A 26,999-nucleotide genomic window follows, 5' to 3' on the forward strand; every position below is an offset into this window, starting at 1 on the left:
TTTCTTGATCTCAGCATTACTTCTGCTGTTTGTCAAATGCTAACATTCGTATTTGTTTCATTCACTCTCCAGATTTGGAAATTAGTATGAAATTCATAAAACTTGAATGATAATGTTCTAACAGTAGTGGTGGAATTTCTCTTGCTTGATTGCCCTCAAATTACAACAAGCTTGTTGACCATGTAGGCTCTAAAATTTGGATTTTTTTTTTCCTTTGGAAGCCACACCCAGTAACAACTTTTTCCCCTATGGGAAAAGTCTTAGGAGAGCATACTGTCCCCAGCCTTTGAGGCAAACCTTAGGATGGGCAGGTTGTCAGTTCCTGAGGGCACTCTCTGGCCACTGTGGGGAGTCGCCTGTGGGGAGAAAGTCACCATTCCCGGAAAGGCAAAGGAATTACTCAGGTCGCTTTAATTTCTCTTTGAGAAGATCCCACAGGAAGCATTAGCTATAAGCAAAATCTTTATGAAAGGATTCCTTCTCTGAATTTTCCAAACAGGCCTCTTTGTTATTACCCCAAGAGAGCTGACAACTAGTCAGGCACTCAAATCTCCCTTATCATTTCCAGACTGTTTTACCTTGCTGTGAACATCCCGTTGGTGGGAGGGCCACAAATGGTCTCTCAAGCTTCTCTCAAACCACCAATCTGGTGTTTCTGAAACGCCCCAGCCCTTTTCTGGCCTTGTGTACTTGACTCCTACACCACGGGGAAGCTCCCCCTTGGATTCCAAAAGAAAATTAAACTCCTTGGAATCCAAAACTAAGAAACTTTCACAGAGTGGCCCCAGGTGGATTGGTTATCATGATATTTCAGTCTCACCTAACCAATAAGAGAGCTGGCTGGCACGTTCCCAGGAAGAATATTCTCATATGAGCAGTGGATGAGAGGAAGCCAAAAGATTTTCAGCCCTCTCCATGCTCACCTTACACTCTACCTGGGTTCTGAGGTAGAGATCTTGTGACGGTTGGGGCCCTGCAAAGCAATTAAAAGAAATAAAGCAAAGTATTATATTTTAATTGATGTAATCTTCAAGCTCCCAGTGGAATCTGGGGTGATATCTGACTAGAGTTACCCTAGGTATCAATAGATGACTATTCTGTGAAAGTGCATTTAGGAAGACAAAACCCTAGGAATCCTGAACTTCATTAACATATGTATCCGTTTTTGGGGATGGGGGGCGGATTGGCTCTGGCTCCTAGGACTAAAAATTGAAAGAAGCCACCTAGACTTTTCTGGGATCTGAACAAAGAGCCAAAGCGGGTGGGGGAGTAGAGAGGGAGGTGGAGAGAGGGAGAGAGAGAGGGCAGGGAGGGGAAGACAGAGAGTGGGTTTATGATTTTGTTTGCTTTTCAAATCTAGTACCTGGATATTAGACACACTAAACCATACTTTCTAAACCCAAACAGCTTTCATCCATCACTAACATTTCAGGGTTTGTTTCTGTTTTATTGTAAATATTCCAGTTGAAGAAAGATAAACAGACAAGAAAAAACTGCTTTATACAGTATACAGAGTCAGATAGAAAATACAGAATGGAAAAGAAAGCCAACAACCAACAGATAAAAAGTGGAGACAAACCAAAGAAGGGTACTAGCTGGTTGCAAATTCACCCACCAGCTCGAGCGAGGTGCGGCCCTTGTCTCAGCAGCTAACAGAAACCATCTAGTGCTGGCAGTCTTATCTTGATTCCACACGGAGAAAGAAACAGACTATAAATGATGCATAGGGACATTTATTTCACTAATCCATTAAAAAAAGTTTGCTATTGATCAAGATAGCCTGCTCATAAAAACGAGTTTTTTTAAAAAACCACCCTTCCCGCCCCAAATGTGATCTGACAGTAGGAACCACGTTGTCAGAAGCATGAGATGGAGCTGCAGGTTGGAGCACAGTGGCACCACTGGGGTCTGTGGTCAGCCGGCCTTCAGGTGCCCTTCCCACCAAATCCATGTTTCTCCACGAGGATCAAGGCAAGGTTTAAAAAAAGACCCACGTGTCTTGCACAGCTTGTTGTCATTTGATGGTTAAAGAGAAAAAAGATAAAGGATTCAAATTCATGAGTGAGGTCAGGTGAGGACAAAATGAGTCTCCCTCACAGGAATAATCAGGGTACCATTCGGCCCCCAGGACGGCAGCCCTAACTAACTGTCCTGGCATAAAGAGGATGCCGACCAACCCAAATGGCAAAAACATGAATTAAGCTCGTCATCTTCCAAAGATGTCTTTATTTTAGTACATTTGCAACAGCAACAAAAGTGAGGACAATTCCATTCAAGGTGGTGGCAGCGGTGGTGGAGGTGGAGGTGGTGGTAGTGGCTGTTTGTTTCTCTCTCTCTGAATTTGCTAAGTTTACAACCGGAAATTGCATAGAATTTGTTTTCCATCAGCAAATGAGAACTCTCTGCGTGAAACTCCTAATTGGTGAAGTCAAGCAAAGGTCAAGCAGCTGCAGAAAGCCTCACCCCTCCCATCACACGTGTGCTCTGGACTCTGCAAACTTCTCACATGGAGAGCAGTCACTAGCAGTCACCTGGTAACCTGGACAGCATCAGTAACTCCTATTTGGTGGATGGAACAGAAGTTCAATGCTTTACCTAAAGTCATACAAGGTGGGGGGCTACTGCTCAAGCTGAGGTTAGGACTCAGGAGTTCCTGGTTCCCAGGACTGTGTATTGACTAGGAGACTCCACCTCTCTCCCAGGAACCTAGCAAATTCTTGATTACTTAAGGTCTTTCTATGGAATAAATACACACACGCACACGCGCGCACACATACACACACACACGCTTGCACCCAGGTCTCACATCAAAGTAGCAAGAAACTACCCAATCCATGATTGATAGTCTTGGGGGTCTGGCTTCATAGGCAGCCACTGAGTTTGGTTGAAAAGAGATGCAGTTGACAAAGTATGCACCATACCAACGGCGTGGCCCAGTCCTTCCTCCTCTGTGAACAGCATGTTCCACGGGAAGCCAAGGCCATGGTATGGGAAAATTCTATCCACTCTTTCCGCTCCTTAAACGAAGTCCTAGGACGCTTTGTGCATTCTGTTCTCCTCCCCTGTCTGTCTTCAGAGACTACATTCACAGAAAGATCAAATCAAACACAGTAACAGTGAAAGTCAGAAAGAGAAAGGGAAAGAAAAGACAGATTAACCCTTGACATCCCAGGCGTTTCAAGGTCTCTCTGAGTATCCGATGAGTTAATTGCTTTTTGGCATCTACAACTTTACTTCAATGCTTTTGAGACTCTCCATCTGACTCTTCCCGAGACCCCTTCTCTTGTGCTCCTGCAGGCCCCCAATCACCATACAGAAAGGAGAGTTAAGCACCTGAAATCGGATGCACTGGTAACGCAATATCCCAAAATTCAGGAAGAAGAAGAAATGGGGATTATTTAGGCTTCCATTCCCTAACCCAGCCTCCCCGTCCAAAAAACACAAAACAAATTAACAGAACTGAGAAGATGACAAAGAAGAAACGGAGAGGAGGAAAGGGAAAAGAACATTAACAAAAATATACAAATCCAGAAAAGAAAAACTTCCCTGTTTAGTTTAATTTTTTTTTTCGGTAAGAACTAGACAGAGGGTACATTGGCCTCTGACTAGGGGGAATTCAGCTGATGATTCCACCAATTCATTGGACTGGTCTGGGTAGGGACCCCCCACCCTATACTCTGTTATTTTGGCGAGAGGGAAAGGCCCGCTGGGAGAAGATGTGTCTTTGTGCCCAGGAGGGAGGGCCGTCCTTTGCCACTTGGGTGCAACGTCTCCGGGTGGACCCCGCTGCCTGACCGGGCGCGGTCTCTGGCTGGGGCGTCAGGCTCCTTGATCTTTTGGAAAAGTGACTGGCTCCGAAATCCGGAGAGGTGTCGACGCTGTACAAGTCCCGGCTCGCGGCTGACAGCAGTGCCCGCCCCGCGCCGCCTCCGCGCGTCCTGTGGCCGCCGGGACTACTCGGGCTCGCTGCTGTTGGTGGTCTTCTCCCACTCCAGGCTCTCCTCGCTGCGGGCGGGCGACGGCCGTGCCCGCAGGCCCTGGAAGCGGCGGCACTCGGGGCAGACGCGGATGTGCGTGCAGCCGCGGGCCACCAGGGCGGCCTCCTGCGCCAGTCTCTGCGCGAGCTGGTCGGGCTCCCCTGCCCCGCACAGTTTCCCGTTGCTGAGCGTCGCCGTGCCCCGGGGCCTGCGCTCCTCGGGTATGGGGGGCCGGGGCGGCGGGACTCCGGCGCGCCGCCGGCGGGGGTGGATACTGTCCTGACACAGGATGATACTGCGCAGCTCGGCCACCATCTCCTGGCAGACGGACACCTGGAGGAGATAGCGAGGTCAGGGCCCAGCCCCTCAACCAGCCACCGCGGGCCCCTTGCTAGTTCGCTGGGATGGGGGATGAGGGGGACAGCGGTCACAGAATCGTGTCATGTTAGGTATGAAGATAATAAAGGCTTTTCAGTCCATCTCCTCACTCCACTCCCATTTAATGTCCAAACACCCTCCATACCATAATATTCAAGAGCCCCACCAGCTGGTCTCCAATCTTTGATGAACACCTTCAAAGACAATGATCTCCCTTTTTTTTTTTTTTTTTTTTTTTGCACATTTCCATTAAATGCTGCTTCCTTTTACCCAGCTAACAATTTCTGTCCCTGAAATTTTCATTCATTGATCCCAGCTAAATTTGGACCTTGAAGTCTACTAAATAAATAATTCCTCCACCACATGTCAGTCTCTCAAGTATCTGAAAAGGCTACCATGTCTCTATGAACATTCTGTTCCTTAGGCTGAAGATTCCTGTTTCTTTTAGCCAACCGGTTATAGCTGGAGATGGATGTATCCTCATGATAACAAAAACAAGAGGAGGGTAATACAATGCACAAACAGTATAGTATGTATCACACCCCGTGGGTCTGGGGCAGACTTGAATGCAAACCCACTAATATTCCTGTAGCAATATGTACGTACACTCACACCGTGTGTGATAAAGGCCACAAACATCAGTCAAGCGAAGTCACCACTGAGTGCATTTGCATCAAACTTACAAGGAACTTGGAACTCTCCCAGCTTTTTAGGTTTCAGAACTGTGGATGAAGAATACAGGAGAGGGCTGGGCACAGTGGCTCACACCTGTAATCCCAGCACTTTGGAAGGCTGAGGTAGGCGAATCACTTGAGGTCAGGAGTTCAAGACCAGCCTGACCAACATGGTGAAACCCTGTCTCTACTAAAACCACAAAAATTAGCTGGGTGTGGTGGTGTGTGCCTGTAATCCCATCTACTCGGGAGGCTGAGTGGGGAAAATCACATAAAGCCGGGAGGCGGAGGTTGCAGTGAGCTGAGATACTGCCACTGCACTCCACTCCAGCCTGGGCAACAGTGAGACTCTATCTCAAAAAAAAAAAAAAAAAAAAAAAAAAAAAGAGAGAGAGAGAAAATACAGATGGGCCTGTATTTTTTGTTTGTTTGTTTGTTTGTTTAGACAGAGTCTTGCTCTGTCGCCTAGGCTGGAGTGCAGTGGCACGATCTCAGCTCACTGCAACCTCCACCTCCTGGGTTCAAGTGATTCTCCTGCCTCAGCCTCTCCAGTAGCTGGGATTACAGGCACGCGCCACCACAACCAGCTAATTTTTGTATTTCTTAGTAAAGACTGGGTTTCACTATGTTGGCCAGGCTGGTCTTGAACTGCTGACCTCATGACTCACCCGCCTCGGCCTCCCAAAGTGCTGGGATTACAGGCGTGAGCCACTGTGCCCGGCCAATGGGCCTGTATTACTACGATTACTATTATTATTATATCCATTTCACAAATGTAGAAATGGAGGCTCAGAGAAGTTATGCATATTGCCAAAAATTGACTAATAGCTGACTCTGAATTTGGACCAATACCTATCAACTCCAAGCCCGCACATGCTCTGCTGAGTGCCCTACTCTGAGTTGAAAGGACACTTTCCTAGACCATATGGGAGCAGAAGTCCTCAGTTCTTTCACATTCTTTCTTCCAATTCTATAAATGGGACAGTTGTTCTACCATAACCAAATCGCTAACACAGCACTGACTCTTTATTTTAGCTATTTGGAGTGCTCTAACTACTTGCTGAGTTTGTCAATGTACTTCCAGACCATGGGTGAGCTTTGGGGGAGAATAACAAAATGTGAAGCGGTTATAGAGAGGTGATGTCACTTAATGGAATATGGCCTACATTAGTTTTCCCGACTTGGATTATAGGACCCCATCACACTCCCACAATTGTTAACTAAATAGCAGAGACTCTTGGCAAGTCACCTAACCTCTCTTCTTCTAATAATAACTACAATAAAAATAGTACCACCTGCCTAATCTATTACATGTGACAATAATATAATAATGTAGATTTATTGACTGTCTACTGTGTGTCAAGCACAGGGATAAAAGACACAGTGTTTACTGCAGGCAGCTCAACCTCTAGTTGGGGGCTGATACCAAAATAATTGCAATGTGGTGTGTAAGTGGTTCATGCCTAGGTTACAGCGGTGTCAAGAAGAAGGAGGATGACCAATTGCTGAGACACAGCAGGAGAAATGAGGAAGGATTCAAGAGGAAGGGAACACTTAAACTAGGTCTTAGGGAATAAGTAAGACCACCACCTTTTAAGGGGTGGGCAAAAGGAGAAAGCCAGTAAAGCTGGAGACAGCAACACAAGGGGAACCAAGAATCTGGGTGCCATGCAAGGCAAGGGAAAAGGGATTCTGAAAAAAGTATCCCCATCATCAAGAGACACACCGAAGTCCAATAAGGCCCAATAGATTCTCTTTGGTTTGGTCCACTGGGAGGGGTCAGACCTTTAAGCACTGGCCTTTCAGTGCAGGGGTAGGGAGAAGCCAGGCTGCCCTGGGTTTCGGACCAAAATGGGGGTGAGGAGATAGAGACTGAGATTCTCTCAGCTGGATCCCCTTGGTTTGGAAGAGGAGAGGGATAGAGCAAGCAATAGTAATCTTCCTATTATTTTGAAATACGGCAGACACGTTCATAATTGTGGATTGGAGAAAGAGCAGGCAGAAAAAAAATACGGGGGAGAAAGAGGATAATCCTGGAGTAGCTGAGGAAAGACAGGATCAAGGAAGAGACAGCAGAAGGACTGGGCTATCTGCTGCAGCTGCAGGGTGGCTGAGCTGTGGGGAGATGCTTACTGGGGGTTTTAATTCAGGGCTGGCCACTCCTGATTTCTTGGGAGATGGGAAGTAAAATGAAGCTCTATGCATGCCGAAGCAGAGAAGCTTGAGGAGTGGGCAACAGCATGGAAGTCCTACAAGGAGACAGCAAAGGGGCTGAGCACAGAGGACCAGGACTGGCAGGCAGTGTTGTGTTAAGGCCCCATGTGAGGCCAGACTCCATAGACTTCCAGCGGCACTGTTTGTCCTGCTGTGAGATATTTCCCCAGTGCCAATTAGGAAAGGTTTTAGGAAGATTCAGAGTTGGGAGACTGAGATAGAGGCTAATGTAACTTTTAAAAAAAAATCTAATAATGCAATTAACATGTAAGGATTTATACATCTTCCCTGGGGTGGGCTGGAAGAAGAGCAGGATAACATCTTCTTCCCTCTTCTCCAACTGTTGAAGCTGGGTAAAGTTTATGTTAACCTTGTCTCTCAGCCACAGCTGGGGAACTGAACTTATTCAAAATCCCTGAGAAGGGAGATAAAATTCTTGGATTCACATGAGTCAGGATATCTCTAAGGATCTTTCCCTGCAAGGCAAAAACATACTCAAAATGGAAGGACTGAGGTTGTCTTTTCCGTAGCAACCTGGTACTTTCACCTATTTTTCTCAACTACATCTTAAAGGATAGTTCTAGACGGCTTTGTTGTTCATAAAAGCTTTTTCGCATGCGTATTGGCTGGGCTGTTTCAAAGAAAACTGAAGCCCGGCGAGGTTAAGTGCCCCTTCTGTAGCTGCATAATTACTAAGTAATGAAGCATTGAGCCAAATCCCCTCTGCTGGGCACTGGGATTCTCTTCGCTGCACTTCCTGTGGGAAGCGTCAGAAATGACTTTATATGTGCATGAGTCGATGAACTTCACCCCATCTGCCAACACTATGGATCATACCCCTTTGAAAGTTTACCTCAGTTGCTTCTGAGTGTCTGAGAGTCCATAAAAACTCCAACATAGCCATGAAAATGGCCACGATTAAGCCACAAATAAGAACCACAAAGATTCCACCAATATTCTCCATTCCCAGGCCTGTAAGAAAGTGATAACAAATAAAAAATATTGTAAAAGATCAGGAAGACACAATCATTGTATCAAAAATGCTAAAATCATTTAAACAAGAACTTGAGGATTGTAGATGCTCAAGTAGACACCCATGAGTCTACCTGACATAGAGACACCCAGTCCTTGAAGATATTTAATTATCTATCTGGAAAAAAATGCAGCATAGTTGAAATAAAATGGAAGAGAGAGATCTTGCCATCAATCAAGGACACTGGCAAGAAGCCTACCAAAGGGTGTCTGGGGCTGGGAGGTGGGGACCTTTTAAGAAAAGGGCTCAGGCAAACTCTGACAGCTTATAGAGAGAGACATGACGCCAAAATACCTGCCAGTTCTAACAGTTTCATAAAAGTTTTACTCAGTCTTCCTAATATTGTATTTATGTGATATAAAAGCAACTGTTTTGACCAAACCATGGATACAAAAAAATTCTATTTACCTATCTTTGTCAACATGTTACTAAAATACTTATTTGGAAAGTAAACTTTTTTTTTTTTTTTTTTTTGGTGAGACGGAGATTTACTCTTGTTGCCCAGCCTGGAGTGCAATGGTGCAATCTTGGTTCACCACATCCTCCGCCTCCCAGGTTCAAGCGATTCTCCTGCCTCAGCCTCCCGAGTAGCTGGGATTACAGGCATGTGCCACCAGGACTGACTAATTTTGTATTTTTAGTAGAGACGAGGTTTCACCGTGTTGCCCAGGCTGATCTCGAACTCCTGACCTCAGGTGATTCGCCTGCCTTAGCCCCCTAAAGTGCTGGGATTACAGGAGTGAGCCACTGCGCCCAGCCTGGAAAGTAAAACTTTTTATCCCACCAAACGAGTGCTTCACAAACCAGTTGCCATCAGAACTGCCTAGAAAGCTTGCTGAAAATATTGATTCCCAGTCCTTACCCCAGACCTACTCGATCAGTATCTCTGGACATGGGGCCCAGGAATCTGTATTTTTACAGAAGTTTCACAGGTGATTCTTTTCTAGCCATTCCTAAAAATAGTTTACAAATTGGTAATTTTAGAAGCATTGTGCAAGTTTGTAAGTTCCTGGGAGTCAGACATCGTTTCTGGTCATGTCCTCATTGCAAAGCACGATACCTGGCACACAGTATATAGTCAATACATACTTATAGGATATGATGTGGCTGTTTCATTTCCACTGTGTCAAACACTGAGTTCAGCTATGGAATTAAATGCTTTTTTTGGCATTAGAGAAACCCAAACACAAAACACCCTGATTCAACTGGGGCCACAATCAGAAATCAAAAGGCATCTTTCATCCAGGAGGGTCTGTTGTGTCCCGTGTTCTTCAGGAATGCTTGCACATCTGAGTGTGCAGTCGGTAGTGTCCTCACAGAACACGGAGCCTCGTCAGTGTCAGGGGCAGTCAACTTTGCGCGGCACTATGAAAGGAGTCACAGGGCCAGAGCAGAAATCAACGCTACCTTTTGCACCTTGGAAAACTGGAAAAATAGCCCTATCTGGCCATTTCAGGACGCCCAGGGTTTCCTTTCACAAAGTCCTAAGTGGATGCCTGATTTTTGTTTTTAAAATTAACAGTGCAGTAGCCATCCCTGCCTACAACTGAAAATCTGCTTAGAATGACGCTGAGGACTCACATGATGAACGCACCAAATGAACTATACACTCTGATCTGCAGGTCCACAGTCAACTCTTGAGTACCTGTGTGAATGTGGGAATTCTCTATTTTGAATAATAAAAAATAGGGGATCATTTAAAAACTCAATTCTACCTTCCAGGAGGAAGGTGCTTAAATGGGCAAAAAGGCCTTAAAACACCTATATTTGGAGGCCCCATCTCACATAAAAGCAAGTAGAAGAAAATGCACCCACATCTTGTGTTAACACCTGTCCCCCTAATCTGGGCCATTTGGGTAGAAGGTTTTCACTCTGGGAGCATCAAGAGCCACAAGAAGGAGGGGATGAAAAAGGGACACTTAAGAGGGAATGTACCAAGGAGCTGGCTGGGGTTTGTAGGCAGATACTTCAGCCCACAGATTTAGGGGTGGTGAGAACTGGAGTACTAGGATGTGTATCTGTGCGACACGGATGAATTACCTTCTCCGGGCAGCCCCTGTGGAGGGAGGCTGGGTGGACATCCCTCGTGAATGGGGAAATGACAATGGTGACATGAAGGACGGCCATCTGCTCGGGTAACTGGAGTCCCCAAGTGACTGCTGAGATTCTACAAGATACCCCCATCACTTGGCAATAGTTGTGCTTGAGATAGAAAACAGGACAAGGGGGTGGGTGCAGTGGCTCACGCCTGTAATCCTAGCACTTTGGGAGGCCAAGGCAGGAGGATCCCTTGAGGTCAGGAGTTCGAGACCAGCCTGGCCAACATGGTGAAACCCCGTCTCCACTAAAAATGCAAAAATTAGCCAGGCATGTAATCCCAGCTACTTGGAAGGCTGAGATAGGAGAATCACTTGAACCCAGGAGGCGGAGGCTGCCACTTGATCCGAGATCGTGCCCTGGCACTCCAGCCTGGGCAACAGAGTGAGACTCCATCTCAAAAACAAAAACAAAAAACAAAAGAAAATAGGACAAGGGCCCCTTTGCAGAGGGTCTCACATTCCTCTTGTTTCTGTAGAGGTGGTTTTCTTTCCCCTTTAGGTCTTCTTCTGCTACCTGTGTTCCAGCTGTGCCCCCTGCCTCCCTATCAGTCACCTCCCTGGTCCTCCTCCAATCTTCTCTCCACTGGCTCTCTCCCTCAGTACATTCACATACTCATGTCTCTCCCTCCTTAAAGACAAAGAAATCCTCCTTACTCTCTCCAGCTCTGTCTAATCCAACACTTCTTCTCTCTCCTTCCATGGCCAAGGATTTTGAGAGCTGTCTACATCAGAACTATTTTAAGACTTTCTAAAAGCCCTTAAAATCTCTTACATTTGAAGGACCCATCTCACATAAAAGCAAGTAGAACAAAATGCACCCACATCTTACGTTAAATGCATTAAAAAATTTTTGCTTCTGATATTACTGAGTGGCAAGATACAGTTAACTTAAAATTGGCTGTGATTTCTCAGCAATCATTGCACATACATACAAAAGAATGTTGCAAAATTAAAAATATAACCAATAAATTATTTCTACATGTAATGAAGTTTTTATGAATATTAAATTTAAAGATTAATGAAGTTGAAACAATGTTACATTTTGGAGATATTTAATTAACCATGTCTTAATTTAATTTTGCAGTTTCCTTTTTGCATTCTGAAACCAGTAATTTTTTTCAGACCTCAAACATAATTTGGACACTCAAAAAGCTTTTAAGCTCCAAGTAACTCTGTCTATGATATCTAAAGGAGAAAATAATTCTGTTTTGAATACTCTTTTGTTCTTGCTATTCAATCTTCATCCCATGCAATTTTGTCTTGCACCACTAAAACCACCCTTGCTATGGTCACCAATGAACATTTTGTTTCTAGCCTAATGGAAATTTTCTAGTCCTAATCTTGCATGACCTTTGTTAGCATTTGAATCGTCAGTCACATGTCAGTCTTGGCATTTTATAAAGCCATTTCTTATCACTCTCTTCCGATCTCCTCAATCTCCTTTGATTGGCCTGGGGCACATTTTCTTCTCATTTTCCTGCCTTTGGTCTCCTACCCCTCCTCCATGTCTTGGCTATTACCAAATCCTGTTGATTTTGCCTCCTGAACATTTTTCAATTTCTTACCCTTCTCTCTATTCCTCCTGCCACTTCCCTAGTTTAGGCACCCACCATCTCTTGCTTGGACTATTGCAGTAGCCTTTAAAACTATTTCCCTCCCTGTAGCCATTTCCTCCTCAACTCTGCACACTACACAGTTGCCTCACTGATCTTTCTGAAATGCAAAATCTAACTGTGACACATTCTCAAGTAACACAGAATTGTTTATAGTTCCCAGCACACAGCATCGTTGCTCCTACCTTCCATACCTTTGCTCCTGTTAATTCCTCTGCCTGGAACCTACCCCTACTCCCGAGACACACACCTGGCTAAACTCAACCTTTCCTTTAAGACTTAGCTCAGAGGTCACTTCCTCCAGGCTGCCTTCTTTACTCTTACCTGACTTTTAGTGATACTACTTTTGTGTTTTACTAATAATACCTTGTTTATCACTATTATGCATAAAATAATACACTAGTTTATATATCTGGATTTCCCACTACACTGCGAGTTCTTTGAGGGGAAGAACCATGCCTTGCTCAACTCTACAACCTCACAGTCATGGTACCTGGCCCATTATAGGAGCTCAGTAAATGTTTGTGGAAAGAATGAGCAGAAAGAGAGAGGACAAAGAATTCCAGATGTAGAGGGCTGCATTACCAAAAGCTCTGGACCCATATGTATTCCTTTCTAATTAAATTTGGTTTGAAATAATGGTAAAACGTGACAGCTCTGGTTGAGTGCTCCAGCCTGGTCATAGAGGAAGACGGCCCAGACTGTACTGAGTGGTGGCTAAAGGGGACTGAATATTGACATGGGCAATTCACAACATGGACTGCCTGTTTGGGGTGGGGGTATTGGGACAGTTATCAACAGGCATGTGGTCTGCACTGGAACAATTTTTATTGGATCAGGGAAAGCTTTTGGGGGAGCTGAGGTTTAACAGGAGGCTGGCAGAAACCATGAGTCACTGAAACACCCCATAGTCTTTCTTTCCTAGCTTCTCGCATTTCAGGGCCAGCATGTTAATCATGGGTGTTGGCTCCAGAGTCCTGATTCCTGGCTGAGTGGCCTCCTCCTCACAGAAGCAAGGCTTGAATACCATTTGTGCCTTGAGGAAGTTATTGGAAAGAGGAAGCAAGAATAGAATGCTGGCAGAGTCAGAGTTGAAAAACAGATGGAGTGGGGAGTGGGAAGGGAGAGTTCGGAGAGCACAGCAGTTCCATTTAACACTGTCATCAGTCATTCTCTAGAAGTCAAATGCCTTCCACAGCACATCGACATTCATCAGAAGGGGCCCTTGATGTGAACTCCCTCCAGCCTACAAGGCCCACGTGGCACTCACAGATGCCTCAGCACCAGCAAGGGGGATTGGGAAGCCATCTAGTCATCTCTTTCCTTCCCTTCTTCAGATGGGACCACGCATAAGCCATGCAGGCAGATGGCTTTACAAACTGGGACTTTCTCCTGACACTTGAGTCTCTGAGCCTCAGCTAGGCCCCAGCAATCAGCTGCAGTCACTGAAATAGAATCACGCTCTCCCCACAAACTCCTGGTTGGCTAAATACTAACTTTGGTGTCACCCACAGATTGCCCACAAATATTTTGCCCACAAAATGATAGTTCACAAATGCAAACGAATAATGTTCTTTGTCTCTTGAACTAAGAACGGGAAGGGCACCCTGGAAGAGAGCACCTGTGAAGAGATGTGAGTCTCCACCCACCCGCTTGCTCTTCCTTTGGTTCCATCTGGCTAATAACCACTTCTTGGATTCAGGTACACTTGTGTCCTAGCCCGTAAAACCCTCACACATCTCCACGAAGCACTGTGGAAATCTGCAACTAAAATACAGAGGAAAAGCTCCTTTTGAACAAACAGTGAGGGAAGGCTAAGAAAAAAGGCAGAGACCATAAAAGCCATGGAGGCAGGTGCAGAGAATCCACTCGCACAGAGAGAGGACTGACTAGTGCCACGAGATCCCGGCAAGAGACAATGTATTTGCTCTTTGACCTTGGTCAACAGATCTTGACTGAGAAGCTTCCATGAACTGGGCACTATGCTAGGTCCTAAAGCTCTGTGCCACATTGGCTCATCAAGAGCACTGGACAAGAACATGAATTCTTGGACCCATAAGGCTTTCAAGCACTTTCTATTTCAGAACTATATTCACCTATAGCCATGCAAGTATATCAAATAGTCCGATCTCCAGGGATTGTAAATAGCAACTTCATGTGCCCAGGTATAAACTGACTTACATGACCTTCCCAGAAAATGCAAAGTGATTCATCATGTTGAAATGGTAAGCTTGACATTTCGTCTTGCATTCACCAAGGCATCTGGTGACTAGACCTAGCAGATTCTGGAAAGAATAATGGGAGAAAAGTAGGCAAAAGGGACTCAAACCCGAAGAGGGATGGGAGAGGTATTTGATAAATTTTGCAATTTATCAAAACACGAGCTATGGGAGGGTGCTTATAATCCATCAAAATATGAGCTCAAGTACCTCATTTTTCATTTGCTATCTCATTCAATTATCATTAAAAACACCATAGAGAAGGCCCATTGTCCCCACTTTATAGTTAAAGAAACAGAAATTCAGAGAACTTAAGTTGTCCATGTTTTCATAACTAATGTAAATTCTAGATCAGTTTGATTCCAAAGCTAACGCTCTGTATATATGTAAAGCTGACCTTTATGAGTGTTTACTATGAGCAAAGTTAGCCTGCTAAATGTTTTAACTCAATCCTTACAGTTACCCTGTGAAATGGGCACTACGCTTACCTGCATTTTCCTGACACGGAAACCAAGGTACAGAGGAGTTAGGTAACTTGCCCAAGGTTCCATAGCTGACAAGTGGAAGTGCCCGAATCTAAACTGAAGCCAGGCCCCCCTGCCGGCCAATTCCACACCACCCCTCCCGGTCATTTCCACACCACCTCTCCCGGTCACTCGGCATCCACTCACGCTGCAGCGGGGCGATGAGAGAGCTCAACCTGGCATCCTAATGACTGAACACATTCCTGGGAACCTCTAGAGGGATGCAGGGCAGGGGTAAGGGGGTCTATGTGTGAGCTACAGCTCAGCTTATAAAATCCCCTTCTGTCCTTCAGAACATGACATCACATGTTTGAATCGATGATTTGTTGGCTTAATCTCGGCCCAGTTACCAGACAACAGTGAGCTGAAGTCTTAACAATTCGACCTGCTTTGTTGCAGACTCATGGGGCCACCCTTTGCCTCTGCTGTGATCATGGTTTCTGGAAATCCCTCTGGAGTTTCTCTCTCTCAAAAATAGATCTAATTTGATCAGAGAGAGGCTTCCTCCACGGCATCTCTCTGAAACACTATCTAAATTCCCACATTCGGGTTTCCAGCCCTGGCTCTCTCCAGAGAAACCAGAGAACCAGGATAACTACGCTGGACCCCATGAGAAGAAAGAGAGAGGGAAGCATCCCCGGGGCCCCTTCCACCCCCATCACTCACCCCCACTCTTGCTAAGATGTCTCACACTTCCATTCCCACCGTGCCAGACAGCAAACTTCCTGTTTTCTAAGGGTTCTGTGAGTCAATGCCACTGGCCTCTTTTCCATTTTTGAAAGGGAACCCTGATTTTCACAGCCTGGTGGTGTATTTATGTTCCTTTGAAGCCCGACTGTGAGCTCGTGTTTTTCAAGATAAAGGTATTTAATTTCCTTGGAGTTCACCAACCACCTTTTTGTCTAGCAATTGTTCTGCAAAGACTTCAGTAATCCAATCTCCTTGAATTGGGATGCCGGCATCTGTGAGTGGCTAGCGATATTTCTTTTTATAGCAGCTAAGTGAGAAAATAAATAAATAAGTGTTTTTTGAAAAGAAAAGGCAGAAGAAAATGAAACAGCTTGGAATGGAGCCTGATCCTTTTTGTAATCTCCAGTTTTCCACAGGATCTGCTGTTTCATTTTTTTAGCGAGGTAGGGAGGTGGACAGTCACCCAGCTACGGGCAGGGAGAGTCAGAGGGGGCGAGGAAGCTAAGGGGTAATGTTGTGGCTCTTACCAGAGGCAAGCAAGACCTGGCACAAAGACTCGGGATTGGTGGCATTATCACAATGTTAGGATTCTTCTCTGCAATTTGGCAGTAATGTTTGAGCTGTAATATTGGATTAGAAGTGGGGTAAGCACCAGTTCCTTTTCTTTGAAATTTCTCGCATTTTAATAGGATAACAAAGTAGAAAAGGATTATGTTAGGCACTGGCGCGTCGTCTGGTACATTCTAATTAAAACTGCAGCCACTCTCAGTTTCAGAGGTCTCCGAAAAACAGACCCACTCATAGTTCCTTTCACCTCTATCCCTCTCTGCCCATTCCATATTTCTCTCCTTCCTTTAGGCACACGTGAAAGCCACCTGATTGAAATTCTAAAGAAGAAAGATCACCTTGGAGCTGCTTGGGAAAGCAGGTGAAAGCTACTGCCCTCTGTTCAGCCTGAGACACAAGAAAAACAATGTTCCTAGGTCTCAATTCTTGGTGAACACTTAAAGACGTAAAGCCCGGGTGCGGTGGCTCACGCCTGTAATCCCAGCACTTTGGGAGGCCGAGGGGGGCAGATCACTTGAGGTCAGGAGTTAGAGACCAGCCTGGCCAACATGATTATATGCCATCTCTACTAAAAATACAAAAATTAACTGGGCGTGGTGGCAAGCACCTGTAATCCCAGCTACTCAGGAGGCTGAGGCAGGAGAATTGCTTGAACCCAGGAGCTGGAGGTTGCAGGGAGTCAAGATCACACCACTGCACTCCAGCCTGGGTGACAGGATGAGAATCTGTCTTTAAAAAAAAAAAAAAAAAAATGATTTAATGGAAGAGATGTTTGGGTCATGTTGGTCCTGTTTTTCCAAATCCCTTGGACAATGAATGACACAGCATAGTAAGTTTGACAGCTAATTTACGAGAGAGATCGATCAAGCAATGGCACCTCCCGTTTCAGGCTAGTGGCTCTTGCTTGGTTTGGAAGAAGTCACATGCAGTTTCGCTTGGCCAAGAAGCCTCTTAGCCTCTCTGAGTAATGTTTGCTTGGGCTCCAGCCATGGCACAAATGGGGCCACCACATTAAACTGGCACTAGCAGCTATGGCTGGGACAGTAGCTGAAGTCCTGGCTTTCAGAGTGATTTGCATAGCATCTCCCACACAGCCCCACTCTGAAACATTGCCTCTTATTAATACAGCTCACCCTCTTGTTCCAAAGGATGACCCTAGAGAGACAAGTTAACACTGGCTGGCTGATAGCACCCAGAAATCTTCGGATGCATTTGGGACCTGGGCAGGATGATTTCCACTGTTTATTTTCCCTTTCATCTGTTCAGTTCTCTTCTTCATGCCAGGGAACATTTGGTCCCAAAGTGCAGTGGAGAGAGGCCTCCTGTTCACTTCTTTCCATCTTTCCTGGAAGCCTGATCTCCCTCTCTGCCTCCCCTCTCCCTCCACCCTGAACTCCACTGTCAGCGCAGTCTTCCGAAACTGTGGAACCATCTAATCTATTGTGGATGTGGAACTGTTTCCAAGGCCAACAACTGCAACAATTATAACTTTGTATTTCTATTCCACCTCCAACTTCCATTTCCACCACATGGGCAAAAACATAGAGACTTTTCAGTCATTTCATGTTTAAATTCGCTTAAATCCAGTGTCTTCTCCATTCCCCCTTCTTTCCGGGATGTATTTCGGGTTTGTGGTTGTGTCATTGTATTGGGGTGGGGATAGGTGTCTGGTCTTATGCTGTAGTCCACTTAGATTTCCAATATCTTTGTCTGGAGTTAAGGAAAACTCAGGCCTTTCACTGGGCCCTCTGCTGTGGGTCCCTATGTGCCACCTCTTATGTCCCCCACTTCACTGAGGCATGGCACATATTTCTGGGGTTTGCTAAACTCCAGAAATATGCGTCATGCCACAGTACAAACTCATTACACAGCCAAACTCCCCAGATGCGAATTCTTCTCTGCTCCACATGTACCACCCACAGCCCCTGCACAAGTAAAAATCTCTTTAGAACTCTTGGAATACCCAGCTAATTCTGGGAGTGCTATCTGCCACTCGTCGGCTCCCAGGAGGGCAAGGACCAAGCACATTTTTACATGTCACTTCCTGCTCAGAAGTTCCTGTCCTGGCCAGGGCATCCTTTTATCTGATTTGCAGAGTTGGTGGCCCGGTTCTTCTATTTCTTTTTTTTTTTTCACTCCTACTTCTAGCATCAACTTTTTGCCCAGATTCTATTAGGAATTAACCTTCTATATTCCAAAATACTTCTCTAGCAAATCAAAAACCTCGCTCTCCAAGGACATTATGTCTACTGTGAGCTTTAAGAACTTATTTTGGAACTTAAAGCCAGTAATTTGACTTGGTTTCTCCCGAGGCAATAACTATCCCGTGGGACCATGAATGCCACCAAGAGCTCAGAATTCCATCCCACCACACCTGCTTTCCGTGTGCCACATCTCACCCCAGAACCTTTGATGGCTACTGCCAATTCTCCCAAACCCAGTCCAGGGCACTGTTGCTGTGCCAAGGAGTCTGGCAAAGCTGTGGCATGCTGTTAGGACATCTTCCTGGGACACTGATTTTACTTAGGGCTTGGGTGGGAAAAAACATTCTTACATTAAATAAACATGCCTATATTACAGAGTAAGATGCAAAATTCACACGTATTTTTAGGCCAGAACAGAAGACTTTCAGGAAATTCCGAACAAGTAGGCTGCTTTAGACAATGTCCTAGATCCCCAACAGTTCCCATTTGGTCTCCTCTGCTTTTGGTTCCTCCTGTGAAAATGCGTGAGACAGACTGGTTGCAGTCCAAATACCTTTACCCAGTTTTCAACTCTCTCTTAAGTCCAACCTCATCCTACCTTTTCAGACCGAGTTCTCAGCATAACACCTGTGCCTCACAACAGTCCTAAAGCAGCCATTCCTACGGGATGCTTCCAGGTCCAGGCCATGTGCCCTTAAACCTTCCCTGACCATTCCGCAGAATTCATCACTTCCTCTTCTGGGCTTCCAGACATTCTCTTTATACCGCTATTAAAACTCTCCCACACTGCAACCATTACAGCAACCATCTGTGCCTCTCTCTAGCTTCTAAGCCTCTTAAGGGCAAGGGCAGGTTGTGTTCCTTTTGGTAATTTCAGAGCCCTGCACAGTGCCTGGTACACAGCAGTTTACCACGCTGTTTGTTGGCAGCAATGAGAGCTACATGAATATTTTCCATGCCAACATTTGGGGTGCTGGGCTCCCGTTTCAGAGGAAACAATCATAAGATAAGGCTTTCCAGACTTTTCCTCCTCCAAAGTCAGGAGGACTTTGAGACGCTTGCTCATTCACCTATTCATTTATCGATTGTAAATGAATTGTTCATTGTTTCATCAAACACTGACGGCAGGTGATGTTCTGGGCATCAGGACACAAAAATTAATAAGACACAGTCCCTGTCCTTGAGTTGCTTATTGTCTATAGGGGGGAAAAATGTCAACAGACAGAAAATAAATGTCTTAAGTGTTGATTTTTGAAGAGCCCTTCAGCCTGAGGGAGAAGGGATGGATGCGCACATTCGCAGCTTGGGGACACTATTCAGACCTCTCATTGTGCCTTAATTGCTCGTTCAGGCCTCTCTCTTCTCCAGCACCTCTGCACCACCATATGCCTTCGGTCAGCTGTTCAGAGGCAGGAACAACTGACTGTGAGCGGACAGCTCCTGGTGCGAGGGCTATTGGGGAAAGTAACTTCAAGCACAGTCTCATGAGTCACGTTAGCATGACCCAGGAGAACACAACAATTGGTAGCTTCCGACAGCTAGCGGCAGTTTTCATCACACATCCCACAAACACTGGGTAACTACTATGTGCCTGGCTCTGTTGGGGAGGCTAGGACCACAGAAGCAAATGAGACTGAGTCTGGGTCTAAGGTGCCAGCAACTGAGCAGAGGAGACCAAGATTGCAGCATAGTGTGTTGAGTGCTCTGTCCAAAGTCACAGAAGGCCCCCAACCCACTGTGGTGAGGGGAGAGGGAGATCAAGGGTTTCTAGGAAGACAGATACCTAAACATTTCTTCTATTTCATTTATCAATCAGAGGAAGGATCGATTAGCAGAAGGTCCTCTGCTGTGGGCCCCAGGTTCACCTCCCCATTTCCACGTTAGACAGCTGCAGAGCACACCACCACTACTGTTTCCCTGCAGACGGAGGTGAGATGGCCCTCTTTCCTGCCATCCTTTAGCTCACTGTTATCACAGAGCAACATTAACATATGCTGACAATAATCCAATTTTATTTTAGCTATTCCAGGTCCAGCCACATGTTTCCAATCCATGTCTTTTTTTCGGAGAGGGAGTGGAGGAGCATTTTGCTACCCACACCTTCCCTAGTACAAACCCATTACACAATCCAACTCCCCAAATGCGAATTCTTCTCTGTTCCATCTGGACCACCCACAGCCCCTGCACACAGCCCTGCCCACTGCGCTGACTTCTGCTCCACATCCGTCTTCAAGGTGCTTATCTGCCTGCAATGCCCTCCTCCTACACTGTTGCCCTATTGAGGTCCTGGGCATCTTCAAAATCTAGTTCATTCTATCCAATCCACAAAAGTGTCTTGACACTTTTTTCTTCATATCCCCCATTTTCTATTACTCTGAACAAGCAGAAGTAATCTCCGCACTTCACCCCCTAGCATTTAACTGTAATTTGGCAAGTGTCAGTAATTGTGTGCTGACTGCTTCCAGTAAGTTAATTTTGTTTCCAGAAGTCACTTTAAGATGCTTGCTGGTAAGTCTGCAGAGCTTTCTTACTCCCAGGCGTGTGAAGTGATGTGCTAGGACACCTCACTGTCACTCAGCACATCCCTATTGATGGAATATCCAGCTGACCCTTGAAAATAACTCCCCTGCAGGCAGCTGATGGAATCAGACAGCCCGGAAGTTCAGAGAGCAGCCGAGTACAGTGCTAGGATGCAGATCAGTGACAGCTACGATACACTGGGCCCGGGGAGGAGCCAAGCTCTGTGCTTTTTCACTCTCCCTTCACAGCAGCCCTACAGTGTGTTACTTACTGAACTCATTTTACAGATACAGGAATGAGGGCTCAGCGCTGTTAACTAATGTGCTGAAACTCACAGACTCGCGGTCGGTGGAGACGGGACTGAAATGAGGTCTGCCCATGCCCTGTGTCCATTCATGTCCACTGCTTTCCCCATGGTCAGATCTGGCCTTTGGGGAATGAAAAGCCAAGAAGTGTGTGGCCTCACTCAGTTCCTCTGAGAGCAGCATTTCCTTTAAATTATAAAAAATACTTGCTCCATATATCCATATTGTTGAGACCTCTTCTTGCAAGATAGAGATCCACGTTTAGACACTGAGAATCACATAGTTATTCATTCGCTGTCTCATCAGGGACAATCATTCATGCTGAGCAGAAAAGACAAGCACATGATATCCTTCATTCTGTTCCTCAGCTGTCTTCCTCAGGCAGAGCATGGAGAGGTAAATCTGTTGCATATTTAACAAGGCTGCAGTAGATGGAGTAGTAGATACGGTATGTGACCATATGATTTATTGTCTAAACCAGGCCACTTTGAGAATGAAAGCTGTCTAGAAATAATTAATAGGCATTAACTGATCTACAACAGATAGAAACAAGACTATACCATCCTGGGCAAACTAGGGTAAGTGTTCCCCTACAGAAAATCCTGGGTGCTCAGGCACCCTCAACACTCCTTAACCAAACATCTTAGTCAGGGACTGCTTTCTATTTAGCCAAATTTAACATTCGCTCATTCATTTGATAAAATATCCACATGTCCGGCTCTGTGGGCAGCCCTGTGATGACCAACCCTGCCCTCATGAAGCTTACATTCTAGTAGAGAAAGTGGAAAGTAAACAAATACATAAGAAATATAATATCAGGTAGCAATGAGGTCTGAGAAGGGAAATAAGGTGGGGTTAAGGTGATGGAGAGACATGTGTAGGGTAGGAGTGAAGAGCTCTTCAAAGAGAGGCCAGGAGGAGGGAGCAGGTGCACAGGCCCTGGGGTGGAAGAGCCAGATGGGAGGCTTGGGGACCAGAGAGAAGAGAGGAAGGTTGAAGGGGAACAGATCATATAGGGCCCTGAATTTTATTCCCAGTGGGATGGGAAACCGTTGGAAGGTTTGTGCAGGGGAATCCTGACATCGAATTTGCATTTTTAAAAAGGATCACTCTAGCTAGTAGTGGAGAATATATTGTAGAGACACAAGGATGGGAAACTAAAACCAGGCGGTTGTGATTGCACAGGTGTGAGACGACGCGGCACGGGCCAGGGTAGAAGCCGTGGTGCTAGGGGTCAGAGGCAGCTGGGTTCAAGAAACACCATGGAGGCAGAGTCTCTAGGACTTGGAAGCCAGGTGGACACTGGATGCCCGTGATACGCAAGACCCTGGGACAGACCTGACCCCCTGCCAGCCCAGCTTATACCTAGGTTCCTTCCAAGGCGGTTCGCGATGGGTCCTAGAAGTCATTATGTGTACCTGGAATTTGAACATGAGAAACAAGCTACTTTGGTCCTCTAGGGCAGGAGGAGGATGGCCCTGAACGTCCTTACCTTTAGCTCTGTGATCTTCCTCCTTGGGGCACTTCCCTCCTTCCCACCATTTGCGCTTCAGGATCTCCAGGCGGTTGTTCTCCTGCAGCTGGAGAATGGCCAGATCAAACTCGTCCCGGAAAACCGAGCCTGCGGGGGTCACAGGAGAGCCCAGGACACAGGTTGTGAATGCCCTGTTAGGCGTCACTCTGCTCCCCTTCCCGGCACACCTCCTGGCCACCCTGCCTGCTTTCACCTCCAGAGGGGACAGACAGATGCAGTGGATGGGGCGAGCCCATGTGGCCACTGCTCTCTACTCCATCAGGGCTTCCCCGGGAGAGTGCGGCGTTCTGGCTTCACGCAGGGTTCTCAGGTTTTTCTACTTCCCTTCTCTCCATGCTGACTGGCGCATCCAGCCCATGGCCCAACACCCCAAGATGGGTCAAGGAAAGGCTTTCCAGGCAGTCGTACCATCCACCTCCCCAGCCGGACACCACCACTTTCTAAATTAAAAAGATGGTCTATTCTGGTTAAACAACCTGCCCACCAACACCCAGGACACTGGCTGCAAAGCATCCAATCCACCTCCAGGAGGCCAGAGTTTGTGTTTCTGTGACACAAACCTCTTAGGTGTGTCCAATTTCTACTTTATTTAAATTAATTTCTCATGGCCAGTCACGGTGACTCATGCCACTTTGAAGGCTCAAAGTCCAAAGTGTGAATGTCCTTTTAAAAAGCACAGAGAATGAGAATGAGAAAGTGCTCATTCTCAGCACTTTGGGAGGCCGAGATGGGCGGATCACTTGAGGCCAGGAATTCAAGACCGACCTGGCCAATATGGTGAAACCCCATCTCTACTAAAATACAAGAATTAGCTGGGTGTGGTGGTGCGCACCTGTAGTCCCAGCTACCCAGGAGGCTGAGACAGAAGAATCACTTGAACCTGGGAGACAGAGGGGCAGTGAGCCGAGATCGCACCACTGCACTCCAGCCTGGACAACAGAATGTGAGACTCCGTTTCAAAAATAAGTGAATCAATTTCTTAAGCACTCGTAACTCACTACATTACACCTGACAACTGTTTATCCAGAGAAGTCATCAATCAGTGAGAGAAGAGCCACACCAGAGTGTGAGAATCAGGTCACCAGGTGTTTCCCATCCTCAGCGCTGCCTTCTGAGCGCACGAGAACCCACTGGCCTGTCCATCACCCTGTTTCTCCCACTCCTCCTTCCCTCCTCAAAAGAAGGTTTTTTTTTTTTTTTTTCTGTTCAGTACTATTCTTTTTTAATTTTTCTAATGCAATTTTGCCAAGGAGCTTTGGTTCTAGAATTTAGGTTTAATCACAAAAACAGGCTTAAATCAAACCATGGAAAGCTCAATGTCTCAGCACAGGCTGAGGCCTGAGATTATTAAGCAAAAGCTGCCAAGAGGCTGGAAAACAACTAAGCTGCCCAGTTTCCTTGCCCAAACTCTATGAAGGCTGGATGTGGACAGATGCCCCAGAGGAGAAAGGCTACTGTGAAGGATCAGGCAGAGCTTGGAACAAACAGATGAGTGCTTCTGAAATTTTCACGTGCATTGCAATCACCTGGGGATTTCCTGAACTGCAGAATCTGATTCAGTAGGCCTGGGGTGGGGCCTGAGAGTCTGCATTTCCAACAAGCCCCTAGGTGATGTCCATGCTGCTGGGCCACGGACCACACTTTAAGAGGCAAGGAACCAGAACATCTCCCAGATCTCTTCCAACCGTGATAGCCCACGGCTCCACGGTAGAACCTTCCCTACTATAGACACAACTCTGCTTGGACACCCAAACCCAAGCCTGCAGCACTGAATGTGTGCAAGTGATTTGGGCAAACACCAGCAGAGCTTCAAATACAGTAAGTACTTATTACACATCTGCAGTGAATGGACACATGAACGAGTTGTCTAACAGAGGTTGTTAGGTGGTGAGGCTAATGAACAGTCCAGGTTTAGAGAGAACGGTCTAGCCCAGCAAGGCAGTTCAAGCAGTTTCAAGGCATGTTCAACCCAACCTCCTAACACACCAGGGGCCACATGAAAGGCCTATTCTGCTTACTCGTTGGTTGCCTACTTAGTTCCTAAGCCACCTGATTACTTTTCCATCTTGTTCCTTGTTTTGTTTCTCTTAATTTTCCTGGGTCCAACCACACTGCTTATTCCATAGTTAGGCTCTTACATTCCACTTAAGAATGATATACATGCTTGTATCTCCTGGGCATACCCCCAGCTGGACCTAAATCCTGGCTCATCAATGAACTGTGTAATGTTCTTTCCAGCCTCATGTGGGAAGCTGGGCTAGCTCCGAGTAGACCTTCCCACCTATCCTGTCCTTTCTAGCTGATAGGACCCATTGGCAACATGGTCTGGTAAATGAATTATTGGACTGGAGACAAGCATCCTAGGCTCAAACCCAGCTTCTCTACCTATTCTGTGACCTTGGACAAGTAATCTCTCAGCTCTGAATCTGAGTTCTGTCCTCTAAAGGATGGGAATAACCACATATATCTTGCAGGGGGGCTACGAAGTGAGATAAAATGTGAAAACAGTGTCATGTCAGATATAGAGCAAACGCATTTCCTTCCACTTTTCCTTGGTTATTGATGAAAATTTCTAGAGCTGTGGTCTGTCTTACCCCAACTCTCCATCGTTTTGTTCCATGAAAACTTTGGAAGCATTTGAAATTTAGGTAAAATTTGTTAAATTGCTAGAGTATCATCAAGGTGTGCCTTAAGTTCATTTTGCAGTTCACGCTACCATCCTGAAACAAAATGTCAGTGAGTATATCTCTCAACGGGGTCCATAATCTGTATTATTAGTGGACACCAGTGAAATATAATGGCATATAGAGGGTGTGGAGGTTTATGAGTACCCGGAGTGAAGCCTCCAGTTCATAGTTCACAGAACTCCTAGTGCCATAATTTACAGAGTTCAGGGATGAACCATATTATTACCTATGTTCATTTTCTTGGTTTCTGATCAGAATTTAAGTCATGTGCTATTGTCAAATAGTGGTGGCTCATGCCTGTAATCCCAGCACTTTGGGAGGCTGAGGTGGGCAGATCACCTGAGGTCAGGAGTTCAAGACCAGCCTGGCCAGCATGATGAAACCCCATCTCTACTAAAAATACAAAAATTAGCTGGCCATGGTAGCACACGCCTGTGGTCCCAGCTATTCGGGAGGCTGAGGTATGAGACTCACTTGAACTGGGAGGCGGAGGCTGCAGTGAGCCTAGATAGTGCCACTGCACTCCAGCCTAGGTGACAGAGTGAGACTCTGTCTCAAAATAAATAAATAAACATATATATATATGTGTGTGTGTGTGTGTGTGTAATAACATAGGAAACCATAGAAGAGATGAGAAGGACACTAATATCCCCCAAGGCAGGCTCAGTGTGAGACACTAAGGTAAGGCACCTAACTAGATTATCAGGTTTAATCCTCCCAACCCCATATGGTAGGTATTCGAAACCTAATTTTATGAATTAGATAACTGAGGCTAAAGAATGCATCTAAGGTACCACAGCCAGTAACTAGAACACATCCCGGGGTCTGCCTGACTCCAAGCCTGTGCTCTTTACACTCCACAGGTGTGAGTGAATCCTGCAATTTACAGAGTTTTGAGCTAAGGTAAAGATCAACAACAGGGATATGTACTGTAAATACAAAGATGAGCATACCGTATGCCAATTTTCTCCCAGAGACTGATGGCCTTGATCCCCGCTTCTTCCCCTGTTGCCTTGTACAAGAACACCCTCATGCAAGAACAACCCTCTACAGATAGGCTCTCTATGGGGTGTGTGGAGGGGGAAGGGTGCATGTCAGAAGGGGCTGGGGAAACATTCAGATCCCCTTCACAATCACCACCGCAGCCAAACATGTCCTCTCCTCATCTTCTTGGGGAGGTTCTGTTAGCAGGTGAAGGCTCAAAGTCCGAAGTGTGAATGTCCTTTTAAAAAGCACAGCCAGGATACCTTTCTGGAAGCCAAACATCTCTACCCTCCTATTAATAGAATGAGACGGGGTGACACCCAGTCAGCAGGCCTAACACCAGAGCGTTCCCGCCCCTTCTCAATGACCCACACCAACCTGCTGTAGATGGATCAGTGAAATCCACAAATAATTTAAAAGCCATTTCATCTAATCATGGCCGTCCCCTTTAGAAGTAAACTTTTCACGGGTGACGCTAACAAATAGCAAAATTAACTGATTTGAATTTCACCATCTCATCCTTCTTTCCACTGCTAGTAGAGATAGCAATCAACAGAGAAATGGCCAAGGGGTAGCAAGCAAGAAGAGGAACAAAAGGCCTAAATACACACCAAAGGCATCAATGCTCTTTAATAATTAGTATTAGCCCTTTAAATTAGTCAGTTAATCAATCAGTAGCTAATCAACTAACTCTTTAATAATCAAGGATTGAGCACTGGTTGTTGAGTAAAAGAAATATGTGTGTTTGCTTTAAAAAAAAAAAAAAAAACAACTTTA

The 26,999-nt window shown here is 45.9% G+C and overlaps 1 protein-coding gene across 2 annotated transcripts in view; it reads right to left on the reverse strand.

The window, feature by feature from the left end:
- Window positions 1–1,717: 1,717 nt before the first annotated feature.
- Window positions 1,718–26,999, reverse strand: part of GRIK4 (glutamate ionotropic receptor kainate type subunit 4) — a 355,193-nt gene continuing 329,911 nt past the window's right edge. For both annotated transcript variants that reach the window (XM_031652867.1, XM_031652866.1), the window contains 3 exons: window positions 22,510–22,638; window positions 8,097–8,215; window positions 1,718–4,310 (listed from right to left, as the gene is read on the reverse strand). In XM_031652867.1, coding sequence (XP_031508727.1) covers window positions 3,954–4,310; window positions 8,097–8,215; window positions 22,510–22,638 — 605 coding nt within the window. In that variant the 3' untranslated portion in view covers window positions 1,718–3,953. The remainder of the gene's footprint in view (window positions 4,311–8,096; window positions 8,216–22,509; window positions 22,639–26,999) is intronic.

The sequence above is a fragment of the Papio anubis genome, chromosome 12 (genome assembly GCF_008728515.1).
Source record: "Papio anubis isolate 15944 chromosome 12, Panubis1.0, whole genome shotgun sequence".
Taxonomy (NCBI): Eukaryota; Metazoa; Chordata; class Mammalia; order Primates; family Cercopithecidae; genus Papio; species Papio anubis.